Here is a 25,478-nt window from a genome sequence, read left to right as displayed (position 1 = left end):
ATAATTAGGGTTGTGTACATGCTTGTGTTTCTAAAGTTTTGTACCAATTTTGTTAAAGTTTTTAGTACACCTGTGCTCGACTTGCAATAATATTTGTATCAGCATTGGTTGTGTTACTGTTGCTTTTTTTGCAGCTGTTTTTGTGATTATTTTTTTTCTACAGTTTTTGTGCTTTATCTCTGTAATAAAGATTTACATTGTATATGACACAATGTAAACATTTGTATTAAATTTCAGAATGTGTATTGATGCCCTATAGAACATGTGAATTGTTGAAATAGGCCAGTACTTTTAACCAACAATAGTAAATTTTTCATTGGGTTTATAGCGGAGAGTGCATGTTTCTCTTCGGGGTGTTCCTTTAACAGACCAAAACTAATGACCTTTTCTAAGTGTAACAGTAACAAATGTAAACTTTGTCCGGTTTGCTTGTGACCTTGAGCTTGGGGGCTCATATGGAGCTCAGCTTGTGGGCCACTGTGCCCTGGAAACTAGGAAGTGTAGCTCAGGAATTGTTGCTGTTATTTGGAAAACAGCATACTGGAAGGAAACCCTATTTTATTCCTGCATCATCATACTTTCCATGTATGTGTACTGGAAAGTTTCACATGCATGGGTTCTTGTCACCCATACCTTACAAAAACAAACTAGCTGTAAATTGTCCATGGGTACAGTATTTGGAAAAAGCTTTCATGGGAAGAGAAACCATTTTATTTACACCAAATTATATTTCATATTTAAAGGCAGCAGAGTCGGCAATAGAATGTTCAAAGTACTACTACTGTTAAGATTGCATTTCCGGAAGGTGTTAGGCGAGGATAAGGAATTACCTAAATAATGGTACAATTATTTCATAATCAAAAACAATTGATATAAGTGTAGAGAAAAGTACTTAGTCTATGCTTAGCCTTGTACCATGATGTGTGGCGCTTACAAATCAGCACTGTTGTCTTATTATGATTACAAGCAATACATATCTTGTGAATAAAAGGAAGATAATCTGGAAATCAATGTCGTGCTTTCGAGAGTATGAGGGGATGAAGGGAAAGCTACGAGTGTGCCAAATGTGCCATAAGGGAACGGTGAAAAGATTGTACATGACAGCAGTTTTGAATGGAACAATGTTTCTTCTTGAAAAGATTTTTTTGCAAATGGAAAGGATGGCCTTCACTCCTGACTGCTTTCAGCAAGCCTATCCAACTAGCATTTTACTCTACTGCATGCCTACTTATGATTTACCCTGAATGAATGTTGTCCCTTCACACTCCACTTTTGTAAGTGCCTGTCCTTTTCCAAACAGTTCCTATCTGAGCAACTCCTGTTGGATTTGTGTGTAGTGAGAGACAGGTTAGCTTCACAGTGCCAAGGTATCTTTGATCAGCCTTCTCATGGTGGTACTCACAGACGTACCTAGAGTGTCAGTGATCTGGTATGTGATCTTGTAGAGGTAAGGCTGGACTTCTCTCAAACTGGTGTCAAACACATTGTCCACTTCGGATTGGGTGGGCATCTTTGGCAGATACTCGTGGCGATTGATGACCTCGACAACGTTGATCACCTTCTCGCCGAGTTTTTCTCCCACTTTCTCTCTGCAGATCTGCCTCTCCTGCTCGTTCGCCAGGTTGACGACGTTGACTTTGATGCTCCACACCTCCCAGGGAATACACTCGTCAGAAAAAGGCCAGCGAGACTTCTTCTTCTGGAAGAACTCCAGGGAAATTTGACCGATGCCATCGCTTCCAGAGATGCTCAAAGCGTCCTGTAAACATGTCGACATGGGTCAAGTGTCAGGCCCTCGTTTGCATCATTACAATACCATGATCCGACTTGTACCTTAAATTCAGACACAGCTTTTCTGATCACCCTGTCAAGCTCCTCCGAGGAAACTCTGACAAAAGTGAAGTCGATGAAGTCGCAGTCGATGTCCACGGTGCCAACTGTACCGATAGAGTAGGTACCTTCCTTTTTATAGTGAAACTTTCCAGTGCTGCGGTGCAGTAGAATTGTGTGCAGCAAAGACAGCATTGCTTCTTCGACCTGCCTCGCCTCCACTGTAACTTCAAGCAGCTCTGATCGACAATTCATTGCCAAACCGTTTTCCCAAACTTCTCACTTGCAATAACTGATTGCCGTGATGGCGTCTGTTTACAAACCAGATTTAGCCGCTGTGGGTTTAGCGTTAGCGCACTGCTAGACCTGTATTGTATTACCGTGACAGATACGCGGGGGGGGAAATAATTTAGGGACTATTATAGGATGCTATGTCTTGAGATTATCTCCAGATACTCTAAATTGTTATAAATCTATCCAGGACTCCTTTGAGGCAACAAGGTACCGAGCTAAAATGTTTGCTTCAACAGGGAACGGAAGCTGTGGTGATGATGTTAGTGGTACGATCTACGGCAACTCATATAGTTCAAATGATTAAAAAAATATATAATAATAATATCGAATGTGGAATGAATACAATTTATTTCGTACTTCCAAAGGATATAATTGCTAATCACAGCACAGATACATGAGACACCTATGGTACACACGTATTCAGAAACAGTATTCTCGAGTTTTAGGAGCCAACGCGAGCCATAAATTCATCTCGCGGTGCATTGTGGGAGTTACTGTTTCTGCCACATATCCCCTTCGGAACGGTAACTTCTCGTACAATTACACTGCACATACAAACCTAGTCAAGCGACAAGAGGCACTGTGTCTCTCTCATCACTTTTTGCCAACATGTTTCCTGGGAACCTTGTTTTACAGTCTGGCACGGTCTTCTGGCGGCGCACGGAGGACTTTGGATATAATTCCTTTTAGGGGAAAGTTTGCCAGTCCTCGCTGCTAATGAGCTGGTTACGCGAGCTTTAGCCCGGGATTAGCCACCGGAGCTAACACACGAATTCAATGGAGGTGTATTATTATGCAGACTCGCCTGACACTACAAAGTACCTTTAGCTGTTCGGAAGGAAGGTTTAAGGACTTGAATTTGGATCGAGTTATCCTCGAGGAGCAACATGGACAAGAAGCATCATTTGTTTTGGGGATTGAGGGCAACCCGGTTATTGGTAAAGAATAATTGCTTTTATTGATTCTGTCATTTGAAAGCAAATAGCGACTCTGATGATGCTAGGGACGTTTCCATTGGAGGTGTGTTAAGCTGCAGCCTTCGTTTTCATCAGCAAAGAATGTCCGACCTGGAAAGTTCCAGTTCATATTTTGGTCTGGATGATCCGCAGTGGCTATGTATGGTCACGCTTTTTATTGCATCCCTGGTTACCCTGGTACTGTATTTTGTACAGTATTTCCAACTAAGGGCAACAGGGTTGGAGAAGACCGTAGCAGAGGATAATGCGGCGAAGGAGGAAGCCGCCTCTCTGCTGGGATGGGCGCTGTCACTGAATAGCTGGAAAAGTCAGTGGAGAGGAGCATGGTGCAAGGCTTTGAATGCCCAGTCAAGGGAGAATCGTGGGGTAAGTCGTGACCACCTTGTCACCTTATTATCACGTTCAATAAATATCGTTTGTCAAATTGTCAACTGTTACGATATGGCAGAGATCACCCGATACACCCGCAATAATAGGCATGTTTTTAACCTAACTCAGCGCTATTGCCTTTATAATGGCAGATTTGATTTAATCAGATCATGTATTGGAGCTTATCACATGGGAAGACGGTTGTAATGTTGGAGCAGGTCTACGCATGCAGGGACAGTGCATTGGTAATTAATTACTGTTACAGTTTCACTTCCAATGTCAGTGTTTTTAACTTTTTCTTGATCAGAGTCCACTTATTCTGACCTTCAATGAAGATGACGTCGACCCATCTGAGCTCATGGTCAGACAAGTGTCCAGCTTTAAGAAATCTGGCCAAATCAAGGTACACTTGACATTATTTTAATAATTGATAAAAAAAAAAAATAATTAAATTGAATAAATAGATTATTTCTTTGATGAATTGGATGAAAAAAACATTTAATTTACATCCCTCTACTCAAACAATTTCAAATTGAAAAGTAAATAATAAATACATTGATTATGATTCACTTGTTTGATCTATAATGTCAGAAAAGTAGGCAAAAATGTAGAGCATTCTCTTCTCTCTCTCCTCGAAAAGCAGAGTTTTGCAAATGTCTTATTTTGAATAAACACAATCAGTCTGCTTTCATGGAGACTAGCGAAATCTGAGAATATTTTTTTGAGAGGCTGGAATCGGAGAATGTGGAGAATTTTAAGTTAAACAATGTCTCTTAATGATTAATCGACTGTCAAAATAGTTGTCGATGAATTTGATAATTGATTATTTGTCAATTAATCTCTTAATTCTTACATTATATTTGTGGTTGGGCATAAACAAATTTGCCTGTTCACTGACATTTTTTGGGTGTAAGCTATCTGTTATTTACAGAAAAACTCAGTTTCCTGTAACGCAGCATAGAAAGGCAGAATTCACCCCCCCCCACCCACCCCCCCCCCCCCCCCCCAAATATTGAAAAACAAGAGCAAAAGTTAATGTCAGGAAGAAGACACAAACACGTTCACCACGCAGGGTGCCATTACAAGACTAAAAGAGCTTGCTTCACTGTAAGCCACTTACTGGTATTGTATTTTTAACGGTGCAGTAATATTTGAAGGTCTTTGTAAGATTTTGCAACGGTGTTAAATTGTTTTTATATGATAATTTGTGCTGCCGTATATGTGTGGTTTAAACTTTCAACTTGTTCGCTGGCAGCACTCCCGGTGAAGAGGCATATTTGACGTTTATAGCTGTCAATGGCAGTGAACTGATATAGGCAATTATTATCACTTTTAAGGGAGTGAGAATTGTTCAAGGAAAATTTGCTATTCTCACTCAGGCTCAGTCCCTTTACTCCATTAATCATACGTGCAAATCAGTCGCCTTTCTGCGAAATTCGCTGTTTTGAACTCAAAATAGGCCATTTACGTGAATTGTATGGATCCGATGAGTTTTTCCTGGGTGGGGGAGTTGTTTCGCCGTTGTCGTAGGCTGTTTCGTACTCCTTGAACGGTGGGTCGACTGTTGTGTCCTCTAGCCCGGCCTAGTGGTTAGCACTTCTACCTCTCAGTTCTGACGTTTGGGGTTCGTATCTTGACTCCGGCCTTCCTTTGTAGAGTTTGTTTGTCACAGTGTTACAGGCTACATAGAATTTAAATGTGTGACAAGACTGTTAGAAAAACATGCAGTTGGACGTTAAAATGTTAGTCATGACAATTTGTTAATGTTATGTTTGAGTGAAGCCTATGTCATGTTAAAGAAAAGTTGTTGTTTTTGAACGATGTTTGATTAAAATAAAACAATTTATCACTTGCCACCTCTCAACAAAGTCAGTTGGAACTGATGGTTCTACATTCCCATTGTGAGCTAACACTTAACCATGTGACCACAGGCTGTTCCTGGATGCTGGAAATGTCATGCATCAATTGATAAACCTAACCTCAGTTGTGCAATTTGCATGTCAGCCTCGACATTCATAAGTTATAATTTATAATAGGAGGCATCCATAGATTTCTAATGACTTGTTTATGGATCTTACTGAAAAGGACTCTCTTCCATCAATAGCCCCCTCCCCACCTTCATTTTGTTGAAGTGGAGCTGTCATGACCACCACTAATCTTTTTTTCCAACTATAGTCCATTCATCCATTAACCGAGAGTCACTTATAATGACAGTAGTGTGCTTGAATTTTAGTTTTTTTGTGTGTGAACGTAGCTGGAAAAAGCTGTGCTACATTTTTGTTTATATTATTACTTTTGTGGATTGGGTCCCAGTTTGCAGTAGTATGTGAATTTAACAAGCTGCCAGCCACTACAAAGAGGATTGCATCAAATTCCTTTCTTTGTGATCACAGTTCTATCCACAATGGCACGAACAGCACTGTTGTTATGGGGAATGTAATGAACAGAGGCTATTTTTGTTTTTTTAAGTGTCATTTTTTAAGAATCTTACATTGGTTGATAGTGAGAAATTGGCGTAGACAGAGATAAATGCAGAGGTGTGTGTATGTATGTATGTATGTATGTATGTTTACATTTCTCTATCCTCTGTAGTGGTTTAATAGCATACACACTGCACACAGAAGGGAGGAATCCAAACCAGTTTAGATTCCTTCAGTGAGTATGTATATGGCGGTACAGTTTGTGCTAAGTTCAGCATATGCTTTCATCACAGTTTGTTACCTAGTTCGTAGATTGACTGCAATTATTTTTCACTGTTGTTAACATTTTTCAAGCATTTCCTTTATTCCTCAGTGTTGAGCTTAAATTAGGTTTATGCAGGAGATATCAATAAAAGATTAAACCTTGGTGAAAGTCGGCAGTGACAGACACCTGCCAAGACAGATTCTTAATTAATTAAAAGAGCAGCATTAAATCATGCAGCTTCATAAATATCAACCTTTACCTATAATATATGTGTGAGTTTTGCAGATAGAAATGAGCTTTAGTTTGTCAGTGGTTCCCAACATTGTCTTGTGCACACCCTAAACATGTTTGTCATTTCAAGAAACTCTACTATGCAAAGCGAAAGCCATTTATTAGAACATGCAAACTCCACACAGGCGGGGCCGGGATTTGAACCCAGGTCCTCAGAACTGTGAGGTACATGTGCTAACCAGTTCTCCACCGTGCCATAGACAATACAGTCGTGGCTAAAAACACTGGCAACCCTGGTGTGCCAATGTTTTTGAGCACGACTGTACGTGTTGGTTCTCCAAAAGTATTGGTATTGTCCACCGTGCCTTGAAATTAAATATTGATATATCTTTATGTGGTCTTATAAATGTTTAATATGCATGATTTTGGAAAGCAGAAGGAAGCTGGAGCACCCCAAATACAAAACCTCAGAACTGTGAGGCAAATGTGCTAACCACTTGTTCACCGTGCTGCAGATACAGTATACGGACCCTTTCCAAAAAATTAGAATATCATGGTTAGTTCTATGTTCTATAAAGTTAAACTTTCATAGATTATAGACTCAGGGACCACAATTTAAAGAATTTCAAGAATTTGTATTTGTTTAATTTTACATAATTTGGGCTTCCAGCTCATAAAACCCACAAAATCAGGAATTTACAAAATTAGAAAACTGTGAAGAAATCAGCCCAAATTCTGTAGGCAATAAATGTTTTAAAAGGAGTATCACACAATAATAACTCAAAGCACTTGCACAGGTTTCCCCAGGTGTCATTAAATTACTTCAAGTTGGTTCAATTGTCTCATTTGGGTTCAATATGGGGAAGACTGCATACTTGACAATTGACCAAAAGACCCAACATTGATACCCTCCATGGGATGGGTAAGCCATAAATGTTCATAGCTAAGGAGGCTGGCTGTTCACAGAGTGCTGTGTCCAAGCATATCAATGGAAAGTCTAGTGGAAGGACAAAATATGGCAGGAGAAGATGCACCAGCAAACGAGATGACCGTGGGCTTCAGCGGATTATCAAACAGAAAAGATTCAAGAATCTAGCAGAGAATCTAGCAGAGATGAAATGAGGCGCGAGTCACAGCTTCAAAGAACCACCACATTCAGACGCATCCAGGAGATGGGCTGCAACTGTCGGGTTCCTCGGGTCAAGCCACTTCTGAGCCTGAGCCAACGTAGGAAGCGTCTCAACTGGGCCAAGGAGAAGAAGGACTGGACTGTTGGCCAGTGGTACAAGGTCCTCTTTTCCGATGAAAGTAAAGTGTGTCTTTCATTTGGGAGTCAAGGTCCAAGGGTTTGGAGAAAGACCGGTGAAGAACAGAACCCAAGCTGGTTGATGTCCAGTGTAAAATATCCAGTCATGATTTGGCTGCAATATTCAGTGCAGGTGTTGGTAAATCTCTGCTTTCTTAAATCCAAGGTCACCGCAACAGTCTACCAGAATGCTTCAGAGGACTTCATGATTCCTTCTGCTGAGGATCTGTATGGAGATGCAGATTTCATCTTCCAGCAGGTCCTAGTCCCTGCCCATACCGCCAGAAGCAACAAAACCTGGTTTGATACCCATGCCATCACAGTGCTTGACTGGCCAGCCAACTCGCCGGAAAATGAGGGGCACCAGATCCAAAAACAAAGAAGAACTGACAGCAAGCATCCACAAAATCTGGGCTTCCATAACTCCCAGGCAATGCTACAACGCATCGCAGCAGTGACTAAAGCAAAGGGATTCCCAACCAAGTATATTGTTTTGACAGTACCATATTTTGATTGATTTGTCACCCTAATTGCTTTCTTTTTTTCCTACAAAAACTGAGAAGTAAATGGTGATTTCTTCACAGTATTGCAGTATTTTACAATTCCTGATTTCGGGGGTTTTGTGAGCTGGAATCCCCAAAAAAAACAAAAAACTTGAAATTGTTTAAATTGTGGGTGCTGAATCTATAATCTATGAAAGTTTCACTTTTTGAATGGAATTATAGAAATAAACTTTTCCATGCTATTAAATTTTTTTGGAAAGGGTCTGTATATGGATGGAATGATTGATGAATGGATGGATGGATTTAAGGACATTTGAAACAATTCCTTAGTTGCATGAGGAAAACTGTTTCGCAACTGTCCCAGAATGCAAAACCTTACTTCGATAGGTAGGTAGATAGCCGAAGTCCCCTGCAGTCTGAATTACTTCAACAGCTCAATTTTCTTTGTAACTATTATCTAAAATTAATAAGTCCTGAGGTGAATACGATTCAGAGTCATCATCCATTCCTTTGCTTTTAAACAAGCTGCTTTTGGGATGGAAACGCAGCCAGTGGCCGTGATGGCTTTGGTCCATTTAGCTATGTTGTGGCCATTTGCCCACTTGTTGCTCTGGTAACCTCTTGACAAGGTTGCTCGGTTGCTTTTTTTAAAATTCTGAATATATAATGCCGGTACATGTATTCCATGAAACCTGTCCAAGCCTGTTTCTACGTACCCGCTGCAGTGTGCTTGCATACCCGTAGGGGTACGCGTATCCCTCGTTGGGACCACAGCAGTATGTGACACAGGGCATCTCTTTTGGTTTGGACATTTTTGGTACATTGTACCATTAGCTGGATACAATAATTTCATATCTGAACATACCTTACAAGAAAAGGTGTTTAGAAAAAATAAATAAAAAATCTACTTCCGGTTGAAGTACTTACATTTTCTTAAAGTTAAATGACGTAAATAGCAGCTTTAGCCAAAGTCGCATATCTTAATTGATTTAGTTTCACTATCCCTCACTCAAAAATCTACATTGTGTTGTATTTAACACAAATTACTTTTGACAAGGTATGATGCGTACAGTTCGTATTAGTGTCAGCAGGTCAGAGTTTACAACCAGTTAGAATTTCACTTATTTGAAGTTGCGTTTAAATGAGATGGATTACGGTAACGCAATGTGGATTGCACAGTGCTCTAACATTCGCAGATGTTGCAAATGTCCAACTTTTCAGTGGCTCGCTGTCTCCCCCCTACAGGCTGCTTGCTGCTGCGTGGTCGGTGAGAAGCTTCAGTTCTCTCTTGGTGTGTCCACAGCCACATCATTTTCAGCAGACCCTTGTAAATATGCAGTGTGTATATCCCCACTGGAGCTGCAGGTAAATGTACTAATGTTCACTTCCATAGCAAATAGAATAATCTGTAGTCCTATTGTACACATTGGGAATCGTGTTGTTTAATGGTAGATCTTAGTAAAAGTGACATGCTGCCCAGAATCGGTCACTGCCTTGCAGTAGCATTAGATTGCATGGTTGAGGTATTTATTTGTCAGGGCTTGGCAAATGTACCAAATGCCTCAATGCAATCACTGTCAGGTTCATTTCCTGCAATACTGTCCTACTTCCTATACATTTTTCATGTGATTGATGGTGTTCTGAACTATTAGCATAATGGATGCGCAACCTTTTATTTTACCTGTAAATGGGGGGAAAAAAAGTGACCATTGGGTCCAGAAGTATTCTGACAGTAATAACTTTTTTTTTTACAATTTTAGCTTTGTTTCGTTAAAGTATTTCACATATCATTTTGGAATTCCAGCTTTTGATTCAGAATACTTCAATTTTCAGGGGCTCAAAAGTATTTATCGTAATTGGTAATATTTGTATGTTTTTGACAGCATAGAAATTGAATACTCCAATAGCAAACAAAGTGTGCTGAACTGCTGCCGTGAAGACCTGGAAAAGGGAGGAAACTAGTCATTTTGTGATGTCCATGTGCTCTAAACCTAGGATACTCAATGGCTGCAAAGGATTTTGAAAGTCATAGTTAGTCCAATACCTTTGAGCCTCTGCAAATAGAGGTACATTACTTTGTGTAAAATCATCGTTCTTGAATAGCAAAAGACTTCATTTTTCTGAAACCTCTTAATTTGATGCTGAAAGTCTACACTTCAGTCTGATCTTCTTGCATTGTTTACAATTCATAATATTTCTGTCACTGCTCAAGTGCTTCTGAACGTCACTATATATGATCTACAATCCCCCGTTTTGGTCTTTTTAATATTCAGCTGATATTCACCTTGCTGACTAGCATTAGCAACTAGCTAGCATGTTGATGACTCACCGCCTAAAATTAGCATATTAGTCGTCAATGGAAGTGTGTATATATTCTTAGTTTATTTTCCCTCATCTGACTCAACAACAAGGGGGATAGTCTGATTTTAGCTGCCCTAAGCTTTCATCCCGTATTTAGGTTCAGTTTGAGATCTTCTATGCAGGCTAACCCACTTGTATAAAGATTATTTTTAAACCAATAAGGTGCTTGTCACACCTCAGTGCTCGCTGAGCTCTTTGTACCATAAATACAACTTGACTGAGTGGCTAGGGAACTAAAGTCAAGATTAGAAGCTGTAGGTCAGTATGAAGGCAGGTTTCAGTGTTTGCTCTCACTGTTTCAGCTTAGTCTGGAAAGGTCAGAAAGCCTTTTCATAAGACCCCATCCATCCGATGGAACATCGGTTTGCATTTGACTCTGATATGAGCTCGAATGGTCCTGCCATGTCATGCTGTGAGTGCGTGGATAAGTGGAACACAAGCACTGGCTGTTGAACCCAACTGCGGGTCTTTCAACCCACTCTTGTACCACATCTTGCATGTGAGCACATCCATGTGATACTTTTGTGTAAACACTGTTATGCAAATACATTGCACACTGTTAAATAGCAGGCACTGTTGTATCAGTCGAGTCAGGTGATGTGAACTGCTAAACCACTTGTAATGCTATTCAGTGAATATAAAAGGCTTTACTGCCAAATTATTTCTGAGCTTTCATTTAGCACTGTGTTAAAGAATACAATATGTATACAAATGGTTTGTTATGGGTACCTTTCTGTTTATGTGGACTGGGTTGGCAGTCAGTGCACTGCAGACTGTGGTATTGTTATTTGGATCCATCTAGGCGTCCTCATTGCTATGTGATGTGGCTTTTGTTTGGCGTGTTTGGCATTACACAGGCAGCTCTGGAGTCCAATACTAAAATCCAGGCATGCTGGGACACGATTGGCAGCTGTAGTTTTTAAAGTGTTCGCTCCCGTTCTTTTGCTTCATCTCTTAGCAGCTGGCTATAATTTTGGAATGCACCTTTATAAAGTCCTTTCCTCTTTGTTGAGCTGACGAAATGGAATTTCACACATTTGAGGACATCATTTTCACTCCTCTTTGAAAATGGAGTATTTTTACTATTTTAATCATAATTAAAAAGATACAAGTGAAATTTAAAGTGCAGGCAAACAGCCAAGAAGTGCAGTTGGTGTTATTATTATTAGGAGTAGTAAGTGCAAATGTAGGAATATTGTAGGTAGAGTGGGTACGGAAAGTATTCAGACCCCCTTAACTTTTTCACTCTTTGTTATAGTGCAACCATTTGCTAAAATCATTGAAGTAAATTTTTTTTCCTCATTAATGTACACACAGCACCCCATATTGACAGAAAAAAACGAATTGTTGGAATTTTTGCAGATTTATCAAAAAAGAAAAACTGAAATATCACACAGCCATAAGTATTCAGACCCTTTGCCGTGACACTCATATGTTTAACTCGGGTGCTGTCCATTTCTTCTGATCATCCTTGAGATGGAACTACACCTTCGTTGGAGTCCAGGTGTGTTTGATTATACTGATTGGACTTGATGAGGAAAGCCACACCCCTGTTGATATAAGACCTCACAGCTCACAGTGCATGTCAGAGCAAATGCGTATCATAAGGTCAAAGGAACTGCCTGAAGAGCTCAGAGATAGAATTGTGGCAAGGCAAGGTTACAAAAAGATTTTTCTGCTGCACTTAAGGTTCCACAGTGGCCTCATAATCCTGAAATGGAAGACGTTTGGGAGGACCAGCACCCTTCCTAGAGCTGACCGTCCGGCCTAACTGAGCAATCGTGGGATTAGATCCTTTGTGAGAGACGTAAAGAATAACCAAAAGATCACTGTGGCTGAGCTCCAGAGATGCAGTCGGGAGATGGGAGAAAGTTCTGGAAAGTCAACCATCGCTGCAGCCCTCCTCCACCAGTTGGGGCTTTATGGAGTTTGCTAAAAAAAAAAAAACACCTGAAGGACTCCAAGATGGTGAGAAATAAGATTCTCTGGTCTGATGAGACCAAGATAGAACTTGTTGGTCTTAATTCTAAGCGGCCTGTGTGGAGAAAACCAGGCACTGCTGATCACCTGTCCAATACAGTCCCAACAGTGAAGCACGGTGGTGGCAGCATCGTGCTGTGGGGGTGTTTTTCAGCTGCAGGGACAGGACGACTGGTTGCAATCGAAGGACAGATGAATGCGGCCAAGTACAGGGATGTCCTGGATAACAAACTTCTCCAGAGTACTCAGAACCTCAGACTGGGCCGAAGGTTCACCTTCCAACAAGACAATGACCCTAAGCATGTGTGATATTTCAGTTTTTCTTTTTTAATAAATCTGCAAAAATTCCAACAATTCTGGACGACCCAGGACACGCTGGAGAGACTATGTCTCTCTCGGCTGGCCTGTGAACACCTCGGGATCCCCCCCGGAAGAGCTGGATGAAGTGGCTGGGGAGAGGGAAGTCTGGGCATCCCTGCTAAAGCTACTGCCCCCGCGACCCGACCTTGGATAAGCGGTAGAAAATGGATGGATGGATGGATCTGTTTTTTTTTTCTGTCAATATGGGGTGCTGTGTGTACATTAATGAGGAAAAAAAATAAACTTAAATAATTTTAGAAAATGGCTGCAATATAACAAAAAGTGAAAATTTTAAGGGGGTCTGAATACTTTCCGTACCCACTGTATATGAACATGCAGTACCAGTCAAATATATGGACACACCTGATTCAATAGCATGAGATTGTCCAAACATTTGACCGGTACTGTATATAATTTAAAGGAGGTGTACATTTACCAGTATATATTTGAAATATAATCAACATATGATTATACCTGTATTTTGCAGGAGATTAAGCAAGGTATAATTCACTTGGAAGTGGAAGTTCTGTAATGAGCATGGTCTGACCTACAGTTGCATTACCCCCCCCCCCCCCCCCCCCCCCCCATCCTTCAGGCATCATAAATATTCTGCCCTCTGTGTTCCTCAGCTTGAGCTACAGTTGCAAGAATCTGAACATCAGGTCAGAGTGAGCTGGGGAATTTCTCAACTGGAGACAGATATGGTGCAGGTGACACCTAATTCGATCCAGGTAATTTCCTCCTGTGGTTAATGCATGGATGCATCAATTTTTGACTGCAATTTAAAGTAACTGAATTTGTATGCCGTATATGTGTAGTGAGAAGGTCAGGTTTGAGGCACATTGGATTCATATGTTCTAAGTGTTATTCTACTGCTCTCATTTTCTGTCTTATCAGGACAATGTCAGCACTTCCTGTGTGGCAACAGTGAAAGAGCAGTTGAGGCATGTGCTGTGTTCGACCCAACCCTCTGTGTTAATGAGCTGCAAGCCTTCTCAGGCCTCTGAGGTCAAGGTGGGTGGTTGAGTCATGCCTCATTTTAATGGTGCCAACGAAGCAAAACATTTTGCTCAATGTTTGAGTTAGCAACACCTTAAGTTCTATAAGAAAACATTTGACAAGCATTAGTTTGATTGCTTTGAGTTAAAGAAGGAATTCCTTTACTAGTGTTGCTGAAAATGTTTTGTTTTCTCTAACTGCAGTATATGGAACTTTAATAGAGGATTAAGTTATTTCTTTTATTAGACACGTGAACTCTGTTCTGTTACATTTTAAGAGTAATTTAATTTACAGCAGCACAGGTAGCTAGGGTCAACGAATTTGCCACATGCTATTATTTCAAGTTGTGGATGATTGTGTGACAGTATACATAATTATTTTATTTATGTATTTTATCCAGATAAGGCAATTGAGACCTGGACTGGCAGCAGACAGCATAGTCAAACAAAGCAAAATAAAAGCAAATATAAATACATATGTCAAACTGTCCAGTGTGACATAGTTACATAAGAGATGGAAAATAAATGGTTCTAACAAGCTTAAAACAGGCGACCCGATCATGAAAATGCCTCACTAACTTAAATTAGTATCAATCTATATTAAAACTATAGCAGTAATAACAATCATGATATTAATAATAATTGAGTAAATAAAATGGCCACTTAATGAGGAAATATGATTTCAGATTTAAAAATTCACTGAACTTTCTTTCAACAGGAAACTTGCAACAAAGTGTTTTCACCCCCCAAGCCTCCTCGCGCACATGAATGGAAGCTGCTGGTGAAAAACATTCGAGTAATGCTCAGTAAGCAGGAAGATGCTGCAGGTAAGATTATTGTGCCCAACTGCTCCTGCATCATAAGCACCGTTTTCTGAACGCCAAACCAAATGTGTCGGTTGTCAATGTGGCCGCAGAGGTTAGCTTTACTTGCATATCACAGTGACATGGCATTTCATTCAGTTCAGTAAAATCATATCATTGATCTTATCTCAATGTCACTCTGTAAAATTACTGTTTGGAGAAGGGTGTGGGCTTGATTATACAAAAAAAAATTCCTGATTTCCTTGTTTGTATAGTGAATCATTGGATCAGTTATTTATTTTTTATTTTTTATTTTTTTTTTAATGCCAAATTGAAATTAAACCAACTAACACAATATCCAAAAGCCTTCTTACTGTGTGTGCATGTATGTGAGTGAGTAAGTAAATGTTATTTACATGCAACTTTTCACAGAGAGAGAGAGAGAGACAGAGGAATCACAAGGAGCTATACGTTGAGCTTTCCACATACGGTACATTAAAATACACAAACACAAACATGCAGTTGCAAGAGTCAAGACGTGAGGAGACCAAAGTATGAATGGTTATTTCTTGTGCAGAATGAAAGAACATGGATCCAAGTTTAGAAATATTTTGAAGTGGGAAAAAGCAGGAACAGATGTGTGGCCTCACATTCAACATTTTGAAACAGTGAAGAAAGGCCACCCTCCAGAATTTGTCATGAATGAAAACAGACGAACAAGAATCGAGTATTCTGATTACAAACATGAAATTATATCATTACTTTTTTCGCATTTTCACAATTAAAGCATTGTCTTGATAATATACGGTAGCTCAAAAAAAATGTATACTCTAGCACACATGCGTCAAACTCAAACGCAAGGGGCCAGGTCTGGCCAGTCGCACCACTTTCTGTAGCCCAGTAAAGAAATTTAAATGTGTCTACTTAATGTTTCTTGCTAAATGGGTTTGTTCTTTTCGTGCATTTTTTTTTGTTGCATTTAACAGATATTCCAAGGTTCTTTTTTTTTTTTTAAACAACAAATCCCTTCTTAACATAAAGTGAACAATTGTTGTACACTAAATATTTGTGTGCCACAATTTTTCATTACTTTGATTTCAAATTCAATTCATTGTTGTGTACAATATATGTGTAAAAAAAAAAAAAAAAAAGTCTAACAATCAATTTCCGGGGCAATTGTGAATATGGAATAGTATTTTGAAGTGATTATACATTTATATGGTTTATGATGTGGCTCACGATAAGTTTGACACCCCTGCCTGGCACAAATGTTTTGATAATGAAGATGCAGTTGCAAGAGTCAAGACGTGAGGAGACCAAAGTATGAATGGTTATTTCTTGTGCAGAATGAAAGAACATGGATCCAAGTTTAGAAATATTTTGAAGTGGGAAAAAGCAGGAACAGATGTGTGGCCTCCCATTCAACATTTTGAAACAGTGAAGAAAGGCCACCCTCCAGAATTTGTCATGAATGAAGACAGACGAACAAGAATCGAGTATTCTGATTACAAACATGAAATTATATCATTACTTTTTTCGCAGTTTCACAATTAAAGCATTGTCTTGATAATATACGGTAGCTAAAAAAAAATTTATACTCTAGCACACATGCGTCAAACTCAAACGCAAGGGGCCAGGTCTGGCCAGTCGCACCACTTTCTGTAGCCCAGTAAAGAAATTTAAATGTGTCTACTTAATGGTTCTTGCTAAATGGGTTTGTTCTTTTCGTGCATTTTTTTTTGTTGCATTTAACAGATATTCCAAGGTTCTTTTTTTTTTTTAAACAACAAATCCCTTCTTAACATAAAGTGAACAATTGTTGTACACTAAATATTTGTGTGCCACAATTTTTCATTACTTTGATTTCAAATTCAATTCATTGTTGTGTACAATATATGTGTAAAAAAAAAGTCTAACAATCAATTTCCGGGGCAATTGTGAATATGGAATAGTATTTTGAAGTGATTATACATTTATATGGTTTATGATGTGGCTCACGATAAGTTTGACACCCCTGCCTGGCACAAATGTTTTGATAATGAAGATGTCGACTAATTGAATTTGGGATGTTTTGAGATAATTGACTGCTGCCAGTCATTGCAGTAGGTCTCGTGTGGGGTGCTTTTTAAATGGTTTTCAGTTGTGCAAACTTAATGGTAGCGACCTCTGACATTATCTTTCCTTCAAATAAAGAAGTGCTTCAGTGACAGCTTTCACTTGTGAGACTTCGTTATGGCTTAGTCTGGAAGCTGCTTTATCTCTTCTGTGCTTTTCATGGCTGATATATTCCCATTTGAGGCGCGCCATTGTATTTGACTTTGGCCCACTGCTTCATGGGCTGTCTCCTGGAGGCATAATTATTATTAGAATGTATACAGGTGATTGTACAGATAATGTTAGATGACACTCATTTTTACCCGTTAAAGTCAAGAACAGGAAGTTACTAAAGTAATATTGTATCTTGCAATAACACATTTTTATTTGATTAGCTGTCAAGTCCATTACATGATGTGTTCGAGTCAAGGGAGAGATTACGAGCCCTTTTTTCAGACACTGTTATAGCGCTAATATTTACTGACGTAGATGTATTATGTCTCTTGATTGATTGTTTTCACATCCTATCTGTGACAGCTGGCCTTCGTAACAGGCCGCACACACCATTGTTCAAATTCTGATGTGGGCTGAAAGATATTTTTTTTCTAATTGCAGGCAGCATAAGTCCTATGTGTGTACTGCAGTTAGATGACCCTCCGCAGAAGTATAGTACATCCGTTTTGAAGAACACAGCCAATCCTGCCTGGGATCAGCCGTTTATATTGTAAATTTCACAACGCACGAGCGCCACAAAAACGAATACTCTCTTCCTGTGTCTCAAAATTAGTATTTTGTCACTCCCTGTAATATTTGTGTCCCTCCAGTGAACTGAATGGCCGATCAAAAGAGCTTATTATTCTATTAATGAATGACGGACAACCTCAAGAGGGTGAGAAACAAATGTTTTTTGTTTTTTTTAAATGAAGGTATTTTGTACCCCTGCTGTGACCATCACATTGTTGGTTCTATCGCTCTATTTCAGATAACTTTCTGGGCCAGGTGTCTGTGTCTTTTGACCTTGTTAGGAAGCAACCTAAAGGACAACAAACATTTTCACTCATGACCAAAGATGTAGTGACAGGATCAGTTACTACTGATGTAAGACTCACACATCCTTGTATCAGAGATTTTCTTGCAACACTGTTGAAGCATATTAACTGTGGCGAATGCCATTCTTCAGTTTACCTACCTGGATCCCAGTGAGGTGAGGTCCTGGCAGCCTCCAACCCCAGCCTCCACCAAGAGAGTGGAGATGGACCGTACTGTCATGCCCTGTGGCACCGTGGTCACCACCATCACTGCAGTCAAGAGCAAACCAGGCCGGCTGCTCACTCCAGGACTCAACATTGGTACGATGGCAAAAAGAGGATAATTAGTCATTATAAACTAATTGTAAATTAATAGAACAAGTTTTCATAGCTACAGTATGAGTTGTTATGGGTATTGACGTACTGTATTCGTGTTGGGCTTTGTTGTCAATGTTTTGTTGGAGCTGTGTGTTTGTGTCGGCACCATGCGTTAGTTGGGTATGCAATAATAAGAAGCCCCACGATGTGACAGTATTGGCATGTCACTGATTAGTCACTCTTAGGCAACCTTTGCATTCATGGTCTTAAGCGAATAACATTGCTATTATGACAAAACAAATTCAAATTTTCGCCTGTAATGGAATTCATGCACCAGACACGCATCTACATCCTGCATGCAATGTGAGTCTTGCTCCTAAAGGCCCTATCTAGCAACCATATCACATTCTCTGTGACTTTTGCGTGCTCCTACTCGGATAGATTTGAATGATTAAATGGATTTTTTTTTTAAACCACCGACAATGTAATATTCCAATTAGTTGGTGCAAGAGATTCGACTTACCTGAAAGTCGGTTGTCTTTACCTTCAGATTCTTCACAAAAAGCAATCACCCACAAGCCCAAGCTTTCAGAGCGGCGTGTTTCGGAGCAGACGTCAATGCTGGGATCAACAGTTAGCAAGGCCCTGTCTTCTTCAGACACCGAGCTGCTGATGCTAAATGGCACTGACCCTGTGGCTGAGGCGGCCATCAAACAACTCCATCAGTCTGCCAAGCAGAAGCTGAGGTCCCCAGTGAAGAAGAGTACCATCATCATCTCTGGGATTGCCAAAGTAAAGATGAGTTGGCTCAGCAGCAAAGTTTACTTGTATTTAATATGCTTAACTATGATTATTTTCCCAGACACCATTGTCCCAGGACGATGAGCTGGCTCTGATGGCGGGCTATGCTGCGGCAATGGATGCTTCAATGTCAGACGAAAGCTCCTCTCAAGACATGACTACGGCGATTGTGTCGGGGAGCAGTAGCCCCCCAGAAGGTTCAGAACCTGAGGAAGGTCCCAGTGGAGTGGGCCGACCGCCCGAGAATTGGGAGAGCCACACTGGAGAAGACTTAAATCATACCTCACTTTCCATGTGTGTGTCGGAGGTCAGCTGCAAAAAGAGAAGAGGTGAGACACACCGCAATTTGCTGATTTGTACTACAGTGAACCCGTCAAGGTCATACAGCGCAAAAGTCGTAGAGTTTGGAGCTCAACCAGAAATTTCTGGGAAAATGTGCCTCAAAAGCTGAACAAAACTTGGATTTAAAACCGTCATTGTGTATGATGTAAGGAAGGCGAGAACCAGCTAATTTTGAGACTTTAGCTCACTGAAGATCTGAAGCATTACCTCTGCAGCTGTGTTTTGCTTTTTCTTTGTTTTTCTTTTGTGATCCCACCACAGAAGGGCGCCAGTGAAAATGATAACCATACTTAGAACCGGAAATGGCTGCTAAGAACAATGCGCGCAATATAATAAATGAACTAATATCAATTCCATAGATAATTCAACCAAAAGCTAATGTAATTAGCATGTAGCTTTCAAGAAAATTACCAGAGAATCTTACAATAAACAGCACATTTCTACTGTCAGTTACTGTGCATTATGTCTGTCAGGCATCTTCAAAGTGTGAGTTGTTTAACTTGATTTGAGTATTATTATACAGCAGTTAACTTCTGTTACAGTTAGGAATATTACTTTAAAACTTGGCCTCTGCAGTTGATAAAGGTTTATGATGGTGAATGTGATCGTTTTAGACGAGAAGAAATTATGGACACTAGTAGAGTAATTCACTCGACGTTAGCAGTAATTTCACATTATTTCTAATGTAAAAATTTTTTTGAAATTAGAAACACTTCCAACCAGCATGACGAAACCGGTTTTGTATGAATTTGGAGGTTGAGCTGTATTGTCGCTTACGTCTCAGGCTCAGTGATGAAAAATGACGAAGCAGAGCTTTTTCCCTGATTGACTCTTTTCATGTCTGTCATTTCTTGGTTCTACAGTCTGTTTTCGTTTCTCTCTTTCTGCTTTATCGTCTCCACCTTTTTGCTATCATTACTGCCATCTTAGAGGAAAGCAGTGCAAAGCACACGTATCCAGATGAGTAAGTTACCAGTTGTGGGTAGTATCTGTAGTACTCAAGTTTTTATTGTGTGTAGTTTGAGTAGGTTAGATCATATCATTCATTTCAAAGCATTTCCATTTCATATTTTTCAACTTCATGTTTAATTACCTGCTCTCATTGAACTGAAGCGATCACTAATAAAGCACACCACTTTTTTCTATAGATTTACCCCTCTCACACGTGTAGCGTATATTAGTTGAATAAAAATGTAATTAATTTAGAAGAAAAGAATAAGCTGGAAGTGACACCTGCGTTACTTCCGGTTTAACATAATTTTAAATGACAGCGTTATAAATCAAGCTATTTTATCTAGAAAGGGGCACCACGTCACTTTTTAGGTGTGTGAAACTTCATGACAAAGTGACGACAAACCTTTTTTCCTCAGTCTCGTAATTTGAAGGTTGCTACATAATTTAGATAAGCGTTCTAGACGACCAGTTTTTTTTTTTTTTTCTTGAACCCAAACACACACAACTATGCAGGTAGTGAATTTTATGGAAAATGTAATGATCTAACATGGGGAATCTACAAGCAATACAGAAAAAAAAAACACAAAACAAACAAAGGACAGACGAACATTGGCACAGGAAACTGACTTGTGATGTGAGGTTGGTCATGAATATGGGATGACAATGTTTATAGCTGGAATTCCTGTTCTTTTTAGTTTAAAACCCAAATATGCACTAATCTGTACTTTTAGTAGACCGCAAGTTTGACTTACGTGTGTTGACCTATTCAGGCAGGCGGGTCGACCTTCCGCGGGTTGGCAAGAGCGCTCACGAGGGATGGTTTGAAGGAAAAGGAAGGAAAGAGAAAAAGACGCACTTCAAGTGCAGGTTGGCCGGCGCGCTGGCAGTGGCAATGCTTGCCACGTGGTCAGGGAAAAACTCGCACCGCAATTACTTCCCAACGGAGCCTCGTCCGTAAAGTGCCCCACAGTTGGCAGGTGCTCCCTGCGCTTGGCAGCGCGGCAGGCAAGTCTCCCAGCCTCCACCACCTCGTGGTGATTTAAGATAACGAGACCATTTTCCAACTTTGCCTTGTCACACGCCCATCCTCTTTAAACCCGGTAACGAATGTTTCAAGTGTATGTGGTTGTTGAGAACACTCATATTTGCAATGTGGCATTTGTGTTGTGTGGGGTGAAACATTTCATCCCGTTCATTTGACAAACAGATTTGACATCAGACATTCAAATTTGCAGAAATACAATCACTAGTGGCGTTCATGTAAAGTTCTTAGAATATAATATCACATTCAAGTCCAGTGAAGATTGTAATGAGTTAATCCGAGTTTGCAGTGGCTTTCCGCTACGTTTGGGTGTCGCTAGTGCTCTGTCCAAACTCCCAGCCCGGATGGGCAGAGGTCTCTACAGGCAGCGGGAAAGAGAAGTCTTTGTTGTTCAGGCTCTCCAGGCTGGAAGTTAATTAACTTAACGTCCGGGTGCGAAATCACATATCTGTGCCTCGGCTTTGATGCTACTGGCTTGTAATTAATTTTGCGTCTGTGTGCGAAGTGAAATCTGGCATCCCCGTGGTCGTCTGCCTCGGCGGAGGATGTGGCGACTGCGATGCGGTTTGGTCTGGAGTGTGGGGGCCAGGGTGCCATCGCGCGAGAGCATGTCCGTTACACACGCTTTAAACACATTTAAACTTTTAAAACACCTTTCCAAGCATTCCTGAGCACCTGTTGTCACTCTCTCGCTCGTACATCTATTTGTGATTCCAATTGAAGTTTACTGTAAAACTGACACATACAATGAGACTTAAACATTGTATATTTAAAAACCAAAATGTTCAAACCATAACATTTCCTTTATTGAAAGTCCCCTAGCTTAATGCTAACATATCATGCAAAAGGTCATAGAAGGGCTAACAATATTAGCATAGATTTTAGGGCTGTTTTTCTTTGGCTGAAACTGGGGCCTTAATCAAGGTGGAGGGAATTATAAACAGTTCTAAATACCAGTCAGTGTTAAGAAAAAAATGTCAGGAAAAGCATTCTAGAAGAACTTAACTTTATTTGGGGTTAATCAGAGGCACTTTAAGGTGGCTTTTATGTGTGCTGACCCCCATTTAACATTAGTTTGATCGGGTTTGGTTGGGTTTCTGAACACAGCCACATCCCCAGTTCTAAGAGGGTGTGCACATATGTGCAACCCCATAATCTCAGTTCTTATTTTTTTACTTCCTCTCCTGAAACCTTTTTTTTTTTCAATTTGTTTTTCAAAATGTTTTAAAATTATTTGTCTTGGTCTTGTTCTTTTACACACACAATATGCAAACAGGATTGTGTTAACTTTTTACATCCACTGTATCTATCTGTCCAGTCTATTGTTAGATGACTATTAAACATAATACCCAAGTTGAACAAAAACCAAACACTTGAGTACACACATTATTTTATATTAGATTACTTATAAACAACAATAATTTCTGTACAAACATGCTTTCATGTACCGCATGCCATTAGGTTGTATTAATGCAAAACAAAAAAACGCATGATGTCATCTTGCGATTAGCATTTGTCCCGAGATTAAGCATCCCCCTGTCCGCGCTTCTGCACTGCAGGCAGCTTCCTTCAGAAGAGCGCCAAGCTGTTCTTCCGGCGGCGACACCAGCGCAAGGACCCTGGAATGAGCCAGTCGCACAATGACCTGGTCTACCTGGAGTCTCCTGCCACTGTGGAGCGGGCCAGCAAAACCGCCACACTCAGCCGCATGCTCAGCCGCAAGAGCAAAAGCAAAGCTAACGGCTCTGCCTCGGTCGGGCAGCCACCTGCGTGACACCTCCCCCTTCAACAACTACCACCTCAAACTTGCACTGTGTACAACGTCCTTGGGATTGAAGTCCTCCGATGGTTGGCCAGCATCGTATGTGACAATAACTGAGCAGAGTCTTTTACTGCTGCATACTGTTCCAATGCAAGTGTGCGCGAGTGGGCATATCATGGTATTTCACAGGATATTATTTGCACGTTTCCTCAGTTTGGTTTTCTGCAGCATTCTCAAAGTGCTTGTGTGGCCTTGTTACCGGCTGAAGGGACTGATGTAGGCCTTCGTCTCTACCTCCCGGATGTTGAGTATAAAATGTAAACCATCCGTGCTGTGACCCATAGCTTTCGTGCAATGGATCAACAGGACCAAAGACGAAGATCAGAGTAGTATTTGAGGATTTGCACAGTTTTCAATATCTTTTCTATTTCGGTGCAATGACTGTTCCAAATATTCACAAAGGGAGATGATGCATTGCAAGTGAGCGTGAGTTAGTAATATGACTACTTCTGGGCACGAATACTTTGAAATATGGTATTTAAACACAACATTTGAATGCATAATGTTATTTCTTTTAATCCAATATCAGTACATCAGATTTGAGTGATTTGGAAATACTGTAATATCTGTAACAGTATCAAAATCTGTACCAGCCATGCAATATGAAAATATGAAATACAGTGAGTGGCATTACAAGTAATTAGAATGAAATATCAACATTCATTTTCAAGATGGCGGCACGGTGGGAGGTTAGCACATCTGCCTCACAGTTCTGAGGACCGGGGTTCAAATCCCGGCCCCGCCTGTGTGGAGTTTGCATGTTCTCCCCGTGCCTGCGTGGCTTTTCTCCGGGCACTCTTGATTGAATACTAAATTGCCCTTAGGTGTGAATGGTTGTTTGTTTACATGTGCCCTGTGATTGGCTGGCGACCAGTTCAGGGTGTACCCTGCCTCCCGCCCGAAGATTCCTGGGATAGGCTCCAGCACGCCCGCAACCCTAGTGAGGAGAAGCGGTACAGAAAATGGATGGATGGAGTTTTCAAGATATGGCTAAAAACTCACGACACTGTTGTTGTAATAACGTGTGTTTTGAAAAATTCTAACGTATTGAGTCTTCCCAAAACATTTTTAATGTACACTAAAATGACCCTCGGTGACCTTCACCCTTTCAACTGTGACATCACACTCAGCCATGTTTAGTGTGTTTTACAAAAAACAGTTTTCTTTTGAATCCTATACTTCCTTGGCTTGAAAGTCACGTTCCCATCCATAATGACTTGTTTTTAATGTCCTGTATCTTAGAACACGATTGAACTTTCTCAAAAAGCAATCCAGCTAATGATTGTATTATTTTTTTTTTTTTTATATCATGTAAGTGTAAGGTGTGTCGGCACACTGCGGGAACTACTGTTCTTCATTGGTAAGATGCAAAACGATGTGCAGTGCTAAGATTGCCTTACAGTAGTTCTATACATTTTGCCACAAATGCGCTCTAGGCTTGTTCTTGGGCTCAGCTTTTGTCTCCATCGTCAGAGCACTGGAGGTCGAGCTGACAGACGCTCAGCTGTGTTCCTACATCATCCCCAATGCCTCATCATGAAGCCTATGCACCTAAGGAAACTGCTACTTCAGCGTTTATGCCATTGGATATTTCTAGGAACTCATTTGCTTTTCATGACAACATTCCTCTGCGAAAAATGGATCGGGGGACTTCTGTGTCCTAAACGGTATGCTGTGGGCCCTTATCCTAATACTGTCTATGCTCTACCAGCAGTGACTACTGCATCTTAAAAATAAAAAAGGTTGTTTGGAATTTTGCGGAGTGACTAGTAACCTGTTTGCACTATGCTACTATAAAGCATTCAGTAAACAAAAGGGCTGGTGAATTTTTGTTGTTGTGGTTGGTATCTGTGTGCACAAAAAAAAAAAAAAAAAAAAAAACAGATCAGCTGTACTACTGCTACAGAATTAACCTAACTGTGTCAAATTGTTTCATTTTCAGCAATAAAAACTGATTGGATGATTGAGATTGCATTGATTGTAGTTCTCATGTATACAGTGTCTTAAAGTATTTGGATAGTTTCCCCACTTTAATGTTTAAGAATAACAAATCCATTTATATATCAGACAGTGTCAACCCAATAAAACATAAAATGTAGTTTTTGGGGAAACAAACAAAGTGGAGAAACAAATTTGAATTTCAGAACGGGGCGAATACCTTTTCACGGCACTATATATATATATATAATCAATATATATAGACTGTTAGGAAAGTTCATTTCTACGCAAACTAGTTTAAAGTTCAGTTCACCATTCCAAAAATCAACTAATTCAGTTCATAGTTCTTAATTTAAAATTTTGAACGAATTTCACCGGTCCAAAAACAAACTAGTTCATACTTATTTGTTTTCTTCTGTCAATGTTGCTGATGGGCTATGAC

General features: G+C 40.1%; 2 protein-coding genes across 5 annotated transcripts; one reads left to right on the top strand and one right to left on the bottom strand.

Annotated features, from left to right (window-relative positions):
• Positions 1–688: 688 nt before the first annotated feature.
• atg101 (autophagy related 101) lies at positions 689–2,561 on the bottom strand. The gene is made up of 2 exons (XM_061752744.1): positions 1,834–2,561; positions 689–1,759 (listed from the first exon to the last, which is right to left on the bottom strand). The coding sequence occupies exons 1-2, from the start codon at positions 2,083–2,085 to the stop codon at positions 1,355–1,357; spliced, it is 657 nt and encodes a 218-aa protein (XP_061608728.1). The 5' UTR covers positions 2,086–2,561; the 3' UTR covers positions 689–1,354.
• A 71-nt stretch (positions 2,562–2,632) lies between these two features.
• LOC133467648 (C2 domain-containing protein 2) lies at positions 2,633–25,065 on the top strand. Of its 4 annotated transcripts, none has more exons than XM_061752732.1 (13): positions 2,633–3,467; positions 3,778–3,873; positions 9,441–9,560; positions 13,526–13,627; positions 13,794–13,910; positions 14,613–14,721; positions 17,407–17,515; positions 17,616–17,680; positions 17,774–17,889; positions 17,972–18,140; positions 18,688–18,929; positions 19,000–19,267; positions 22,836–25,065. In XM_061752732.1, the coding sequence occupies exons 1-13, from the start codon at positions 3,183–3,185 to the stop codon at positions 23,048–23,050; spliced, it is 2,013 nt and encodes a 670-aa protein (XP_061608716.1). In that variant the 5' UTR covers positions 2,633–3,182; the 3' UTR covers positions 23,051–25,065. The 4 variants fall into 4 exon arrangements, with proteins under 4 accessions (XP_061608716.1, XP_061608719.1, XP_061608717.1 ...); XM_061752735.1 differs by lacking the exon at positions 22,836–25,065 and adding an exon at positions 20,211–22,829; XM_061752733.1 differs by lacking the exon at positions 3,778–3,873.
• Positions 25,066–25,478: the final 413 nt, after the last annotated feature.

This window comes from Phyllopteryx taeniolatus, chromosome 17, assembly GCF_024500385.1.
Source record: "Phyllopteryx taeniolatus isolate TA_2022b chromosome 17, UOR_Ptae_1.2, whole genome shotgun sequence".
Classification (NCBI taxonomy): domain Eukaryota; kingdom Metazoa; phylum Chordata; class Actinopteri; order Syngnathiformes; family Syngnathidae; genus Phyllopteryx; species Phyllopteryx taeniolatus.
The sequence above is the reverse complement of the archived record's forward strand: the minus strand, read 5'-3'. Positions and strand labels throughout refer to the sequence as shown.